At 36.1% G+C, this 8,524-nt stretch overlaps 1 protein-coding gene across 1 annotated transcript; it reads left to right on the plus strand.

The window, feature by feature from the left end:
• Nucleotides 1–7,979: 7,979 nt before the first annotated feature.
• On the plus strand, nt 7,980–8,518 carry LOC118741533 (putative E3 ubiquitin-protein ligase UBR7; the record flags this gene model as incomplete). The annotated part of the gene is made up of 1 exon (XM_036473532.1): nt 7,980–8,518. A coding segment is annotated over one exon (399 nt), but the record flags the coding sequence as incomplete, so codon positions are not given.
• Between the last annotated feature and the right edge of the window lie 6 nt (nt 8,519–8,524).

Raw genomic sequence — 8,524 nt, forward strand, 5'->3', positions numbered from 1 at the left:
ACACAGAAAAATCTCTTACTAACAACTATGTACATGTGTATCGTATATGTACACAGGTGTGTACCAGGGTTGTTGCGAATATTGTATATTGTATCTAGGAATGATGTTACATTCAGTTATAGTCGATGTGATTTTGCCCTAGTAAATAATTTAATTATTAATGTTGATTGGCAACTTTTGTTTCAGGAACGTAATCTTGAAGACTGTTTTGAAATATTTAAAAGTAATATTTCGGAAATAGTGAATATTCCTCTTTTTCCAGCAGGGGTGCATAAATTTTTTAAGCTCTCTAAGGAATCAGGATCCCCTCAGCACAAGCATGAATACTTAAAGTACATGAAGAGTTCAATTGTTTGAATAAATTTTTATATAATCAATACGTTTTAGGTTTCAAAAATAATATTAAGTCCAATTCGAAATCTTTTTGGAACTTCATTCGCTCGAAGCAATCGTCGTCAGCAATTCAATTGTCAGTGTTTTATCAAGGCAAAAACTCTTCTTCATCCTATGAGTCAGCACATTTTTTTGCGTAATTTTTTAAGGCAAACTTTGAGGCGGAAAATTCATGGAAGGATGATGGTGTTATTTTCAGTAATATTGTGCCGTATTTAGATTTCCGCACTTTAGTTCTTGATACTGATGATGCATTAATTTTAACATTCGTATTCGCAATAATCAATGCGGAGCTTTTGCGAATGCGAATGTTGTGCAAGTGCACTGATAAAATGTATATCTGGCAAACAAAATGACAAATTGTAGCCATAAGTAGTCTCTTCCTTTGAACTTCGGAACAGGGTATCCAACGCATTTTTGAGAATTCCCCGATTTCGACAATGAAATTCCCCGATTTCGCCCGAAATTTCGTCAATTTCCCCACTCATAGATATCTCCTTATTTACAAATAAATGTATATGTATTTTGATATATTAATTGTTTTTCTGTTAATTTTATTTTTAAATGTAATTCATTTATGTATTATAAACCAAATCAAACGTTGATAAAGTTAGTTAACTAATAAAGAATAAAAAATGTACATATGTATAATATTTACATATGTACATACAGTGGCCGAAAAAAATTTAGTATACCCAAATTTTGACCAGTTGTCACAATTATTTATTTTGAGTTATTTTTTTAATATAGTTCATTCTTTAACAAAACTCGTATAAATTCAAGTTTCAAACTTTGTGCAATATTTAAAAAAATCAAACAACTTTCGTAAAAATTTCGAGCTTTTTAATTTGGTTTTCTTGAATGATTTTTAAGTTTTGTAGCTCACTTATTTCTAGTATAATAAAGTGCAAGTTTCAAGTGGCTTAAATTTTTCGTTTTAGAATACGTTTCCCGAAGGCGGTGTACATAAAAATAAATCGTGTTTATTCGTTATATGAAAGGAAATGCGTCAAAGAAATTTATAAAAAATCAACGGTAATTTATATAATTTGCAAGGTTGCGTAATCAGTACTTTTAGTTGCAGTTGCATTTCTTATGAAACTTTTTTTAACTCATTATGAAGTTATGAAAAAATTAGTTAACATCTAATTCCTCAAAAAAAAACAGTTCATCCCCCGATTCCCCACGTAAACTAAAATTCCCCACAAAAAACGGTCCTTTCCCCGATTCCCCACGCAAACTGAAATTCCCCGCAAATCGTGGAATCCCCCACGAGTTGGCTTTCCTACAATTTAACTCTCTCAAGTGAGAGTAAACGGGGAACAGATGCAGAAGCACTATTTCCTGTAAAAACGTCAGTCGGTTTGTTTACATGTCATTTGTACAACACTGATTTGGCTGAAATATCACTAAGTAATTATTAAAATCCATACATATTCAAATATTTCGTTTTTTACTTCCATTTTTTTTACAAATATAACCCACCAAACAATTTGTGTTGCCGGCAATAAGAAAACGTGTCGCCCTCGGAAACAAATTTATTGCCGGTAATAATTGCCATCGAATCGATTTCCTATTATCGGTCGCTCTAAAACGTCCGCCGAAGGCAACACGCCTGGGCGAGTCGTTTTCTTATTACCTGAATGAGTCCTTTTCTTATCGCTTCAGGCGATATTTGGAATAATTTTATTCTTTTTAATACTTCATTTATTTTTTTGTATACCAAATCGCAACTTACAATCGGAAATAATTAATTTTCTCGCAGTGAGGCTTCCTATTTCTTCAGTCTTGTCCTTGGGCATAATTTAGATGCTTTTGGCCAATACTATTGACGGCATATTCATAAGTTTCGGAATTTTTGAGAACTTTTTTATTCAAAATTGACATGAACGGAGTGATGTTGCCGATTTGTCACCACAGCAATAAATCGGTGAGTCGCCAATTTGTTGCCATTGACGATTGTTGCCTATTTCTCATATTTTGCATGGTGGGAAGGTTCTTTGCTTACACCGCTTTCTGTTTTTGTTTGCACATGCAAATCAGCTGATCGTTTGACACTTTCATGAACTTACAGAAAAAAATCTCCGGACTAAATCCTGTAACTTCCGTCTAGGAACAGTTGCTCAGTTACTCTCTTAAAAGTGTTCCCACTTACAGGTTTTATGTCAATAGGAACGACTTCCTGTAATGCCGAATTTCCACTAGGCATTGAAATGACAAAAGATATAAGCCAATTAAAAAAATGCTATGTGAAAATGAACTTAATGACACTTTTTTTAACGTAATGACTCGAATATTTTGTAATGCCCAACTTTGTCATTTTTGCCATTTAATGCCTAGTGGAAATCCAGCGTTAGTTCTGGATAAATCCTGTAAACCGCACTGCTATTGGAACAGACTAAATTTTATTTAGGTCGTGTTATCCGGGCGCCGCACATAGAGTATTTGTGTAATAAACTTGGTCAAAAGTCAGATTTATTAACTTTTATGAAAGTGTGTTTAAACATAGTATTTCTCAAGCTATGTATATAACCGCCTCTGCGGCCGCCATGGTGTAGTGGTAAGCAGTGCGTGCGTCCTTATATAACGACAGGTAATAAGTCCCAGATGGTTTCTAAAATCACAAATTAGTTTTTGTGCAAATTGCCGATAGAGGGTATTAATGAATTCAAGCCCTCGATATTTCACATTTTTATATTTGTAAGTTATTGGAAGCAGGGATGCCAACTTGGCTCAAACCGTGCCATTTGTTCCTATTTTACTTCAAATGGCACTTAATTTTTCAATTTGGCACAAAATGGCACTTTTGTAAAAAAATAATATTTCAATACAGTTTTGTGAAATCCTTTGCGTGCACTTCTTTTGCTCAATTAAAATTTTCTAATTTATAAAGGCTTTTCGACTGGTTTATCTTATTTTATCATTGCACTTTTGTTTTGAAAATGTGGCTTTATTTTATTGCTAAATGTGAATGATTAAAAGGAATTACACCTTTTTCGCACTTTTATTTTTCTATTTGGCACATTTTGGCACTTTTTTTATCCTCAGTATGGCACCTCATAACTAAGGAGAGTTGGCAGCCCTGATTGGAAGATTTCTGCTGTGTTTTGAGGCAACAACTTGTCTGCAGTAAAAAAGCATATAATTTGTGTTTCAAAAGTGTGTGAAAACCAATCCATTAACTTATATGATCTCGGTTCCGATATTAAATAATCAATAATTGTTTATACCCGCATTTTGGCACATTGGCTCGTTGAATGTGCCATCTAATAAGTAGTGTCGTCGTTCTCCTTAGCTGCTTTTAATTGACTGCTGGCGGAGGCATAAATACAGTGTAAGAAAATTCATTTTTTATAATTGTTTCCTTATAGAAAAGTTGGGCTCTTTTCCACCTTAGACATTCCGAATTCGTTCAAAATATGCTAGTTTAAAACACAGAATTCTTTCAGTGCTCCTCCGGGGTTTTTGGACATGTACTGATTCTTCAATTTAATAGTGTTCGCTTTATTTTTGTAGAAACGAAAAATGTTTTGCAAGTTATGGATCATTTCTCCACTCTTTCTTCAAATATTTCTCATATTCCAGCTGTGCGCAGGCGTTTAGTTTTTCGCATCGTGTTTTTACATATTCGTAATTAAAATTTTTTTTTAATAGAATCACTTGGTGGTAGTTCATGATTGTGTGTGGATTAATATCACAACATTGAGGATTTGGTAAAAGCCTTTTTCTTCTATTAAAAAACAACACTTACGGGGCAATGTTTATTGTAAGAACAACATTTTTTTCTATGAATCGACATACTTTAAGCATTGTTGACGCTATTTCCATTTGAATGAGGAAATAGCCTCAATGACTTTATTTCCAAATTTTTGTTGACTTTATTTCGCTTTTGAAAAGGTAATAATGTCAATTGACTTTATTTCGCACCAGGGTGGGAAATAAAGTCAATTGACATTATTTCCATTGACCTTATTACCTGTCACCGTTTTTTGGGAATGATGCTCAAGTGACAGTTCTTGGTCAGATATAAATCTATGTTTTTCTTCGCCGAAGTTTTTCTTATGCCTCTTTTTTCGTAAAATTGTTTCCCCGCCTTTTTTCGCCGTCAAAACTCTAGCGCGCCTATATTCGTGTCTAGTGACGATATGTGTTGGCACCAATCTATTATATTAAGTTTACTTACCTAAATTATTTCTTAAAAATACTTCACATCCGCATTCGCATCCGCGGATGTTAGCTTTTAGACATCCGTATCCGAATTCGCATCCGCGGATGTCTAAAATTCCACATTCGCAATATCCCTAGTATGTAAATAAAGGGTTTCAGACGGTTTGAAAAGACTAGTGTTTCGGGGATCGGAGTTTATCGATGTCAAACTTTTGTGGACAACAGGCAATAACGATGACCTCCCAGCGAACCTTATTACTGCGGAGAACATAAAACGGGCCATTAACAGTCGCCAACCGTATAAGTCTCCGGGACCAGACGGAATCATTCCCGCCGACCTACAGCATACAGCAGAAAGGATTGCACCCATACTCGTACCCGTTTTTCAGGCAGTGTTACGACTTAATTAAATACCCCACAAATGGGAGGAATAAGAATAGTTTTCATTTCTAAAGAAGGAAAAACAACACACACGGGACCAAAAGACTTTAGGCCGATTAGTCCTTCTTGCTCAAATCTTTAGAGCGACTAATAGATGGACATATTAGAGACAAGGTGGGCAGCAAACTTTCGGCAGCCCAGCATCAGCGTTTCCGTTTTGGTCCAATTGGACCAAAATTGGTAGCTTCATTCCGCGTTGGTAGCTTGGTTGGTTTGATGAAGCTTTTGGTAGGCAAAAATGTTTTGAAAATACAACCAAATTGAACATTAAAATTTGTTCGCTTAATTTAAGTTTACACGTTCAAAACACTGCTTACACGTATAAGATTACTCTATATTTTTATTTATTTTATTAAGCAAACAATTTTCTGCAAACAAAAACTCACTTCCTAAAGCTATGACCGATTAGCTGTTGAAATTAACAAGAAATTACCTAACGTTTTGAAAGAAAAATTGGTGATAGGCAATTTGCAAAGTGTGAGTGTATTGGTAAAAAGGGTGAGGGCATGCAAATTGAATCAAATTTGGAATTTTTTTTATTGAAATGCTTTTGTTTTTTTCACACACAAAAAAAGATTTTTTGATATGAATTAAATCAATCTCAAAGATATTAACATATTTTACAGCAGTTTTTTATACAATAACTTAATTATTTTATTTAAAGGCCCGAATTTATTTTGTTTAATCTTAAAGATTGGTGTGAATAATTAACCAATACTGTAAACAATATTATGTGTAGTTCTAATTTTTACTGCTAGTTTGTGTAGCTAAAACCCCCGCAAACTCGTGAAATCTCGTTTTAATGATGAAAAATTTTGGTAGTTCGGAAACTGATTTGGTAGGCGTTTTGGTACCTAAAAATTTTTCAAGTGGCAACACTGCCCAGCATGCCTACAATAAGGAAGATCAGTTGAAACGGCACTCCACTCCCTAGTGCAAGCAATTGAAAGATCACTATATTGTAAATAATACACCCTCGCTGCCTTAGTGCCTCGAGTGAGCTTTCAACAACATATCTCCTGGGGAGATTATCTCATCGCTGGTAAATTTGGGTGTAAGCCACTCATTAACCTCGTTTATAGAACGAATGCTAACCGGACTGGAGATAAGCGCAGGGTTGGATGAATCGCAAATAAAGAGATTCCCAGTAAAGGGGAACGCCCCAGGGGGAGTAATCTCACCGCTTCTGTGGAACATAGCCTCCTTCAAGAACTTGAAGATATTGGTGGGAAAACAATTGCATACACCAACGATATTTTAATAGCTATCTTGAAAAAAACCCCCAACATTGTCCGATCCTAATTCAAAGATATCTTAAACAAACTATCCCTATGGTGCAACAGGCGAGGACTGAGAATAAATCCTGAAAATACGGACTTACTGCTCTTCACTAGGAAGCGCAAGATACCCGACCTTGATGCTATAACTCTAGAGGGAACAACCCTTGAAGTAGAGGAAGATATCAAATATCTAGGTCTCATACTAGATAGGAAACTAAAATGGTGGCCCAATATTGCAGATAGAGTGCGCAAAGCAACAGTAGCACTATATTCTTGCAGCAGGTCAATAGGAAAAAGATGGGGGATGGAACCCAAAATAATACACTGGCTATACACAGCGGTAGTTATGCCAATTCTCTATCACGGCATACTGGTATGGTGGGACACCCTTGGGAAAGGGGTAGACTTCAAAAATGGATAGGGTCCAAAGGCTTGCGCCCACACTCATAACTGGTGTCCCACTGAGCTTTCTTTCGGTAGATCTACATGCCAAACAAGTTGCAAGCGTTGCGGATATTCTTATGAATAGTCTAAATAAGTAGTTTTCGGAGCTTCACGGATTGGTGGGCTACGCCCTTTCGAACCCTGCTCCCACTACAGCATTTATAACCCTCCTACCTTCAAGGGAAGAGTGGAAACGAGACACTCCAAGGTGTGGCGAGTCCATCCATGTATACATAGATGGTTTAAAGCTCGAGAGAAGGGTTGGTGGGGTGTATACTCCGAACACCTGGGAATCTCCCTTAGCATTCGTCTTCCGGACCACAGTAGCGTCTTTCAGGCGAAATTGATGGCAATCGACCGAGCCACAAAACTGGTAAAATGTGATATGATATCCCAAGCTGATATCTACATCTTCACTGACAGCCAGTGGACAACCTCCATGGTAGCCATGAAATGCCGCACATCTCTTAACGAGATGGATGAGTTATTTCGCCCGAAGATGATATGGGTTCCAGGGCACTGCGACATTGAAGGCCGATGAACTGGCGCCAAACTTACCATTGAGGATATAAACGATAAAATCAAGGGTCTTCTAAAATTCCTGCAAAGCTCAAATTGGTTTTAGGAGGGATTGGGAACTTCTGACCCCACATGAGGCATCACAATGGGCCCGGAGCCTAAGTGTGCCTAAGACGAATTTTCAAAATTTTTTGAGTTAAAATTTTAACAATAATAGTTTTGGGCGCCCAAATCTCTTATGAGTCCCATTTTAAATATATCATTTTAAAGGACTAGAATAAGAATTACTACTGTGGTTTGAAATAAATATATATATCCTTTTTTTAATAAATTAAGTGGAATATTGTCTATTTAAACTAGAGATATTTTCAATAACTTCAAAGACGCACCCTATAGAATTAATGAAAAGGAACCAGGCCTGGGACACAAATCACCTGTGTGCAGGAAGGTTAAATTCTGTTGAGCTCAAAAATTGGGCGGAAATAGCAAAGTAATACGGTGTTTACATGAGGCGATTTTGAAGGCTATTAGGAGAATCAAAAATTGGCAGTCCAACAAATTTGTTGAAAGCTATTAGGTGAAAGACCGTTAGCACCAGGCGATTGTTGCTTTCAACAAAAAGTTGCCTATAAAATCGCCTCATGTAAAGACCGGCTAATACGGTCTTTAGCAGCTCTCAAAAAATAACAAAGTTTAGTTAATTTTATTATTGCTTATAGAATAATTCCTATTTAACTAACACCTTTTATATTTTCAGGTGCTACATTTTGGGGTAATGACTGGCGTACAGCATTGTGTCAATGTTCTCAGTGTTTGACTCTCTATAAATCGGAAAAGGTAGAGTTTTTGCTGGATATAGAAGACTCAGCAAAATCTTACGAAGAGCGTGGCAAACAACGTGGAGCTACTGAGACTACATATGAGCAAGGTATACGTGCACTGGCCTCCATTGGTCGAGTACAACAAATAGATGCTATAACCGAGTACAACCACATGAAAGATAAATTGAAAGAGTATTTACAAACGTTTGCTGTTAGCAAAAAAGTCGTTACTGAGGCTGACATTAACCGTTTTTTCGAAGAGATGCGTAACGAAAAGAACACTGCACTTGGTCAACCGTTCTTTTGTCGTTAGATCAATAATCACAGAATGTCAAAAGAATCTCAAAATAATGCAAGCGCACCGGAAAGGATTTCATATGCATGGATAAACGTTTATTATATAACTACATTTAAACAAAATCAATGAATGCTGTAATTTTATAATTTACACAACAACAT

The sequence above is a fragment of the Rhagoletis pomonella genome, unplaced genomic scaffold (assembly GCF_013731165.1).
Source record: "Rhagoletis pomonella isolate Grant_MI unplaced genomic scaffold, Rhpom_1.0 Rhpom_scaffold_00006, whole genome shotgun sequence".
Classification (NCBI taxonomy): domain Eukaryota; kingdom Metazoa; phylum Arthropoda; class Insecta; order Diptera; family Tephritidae; genus Rhagoletis; species Rhagoletis pomonella.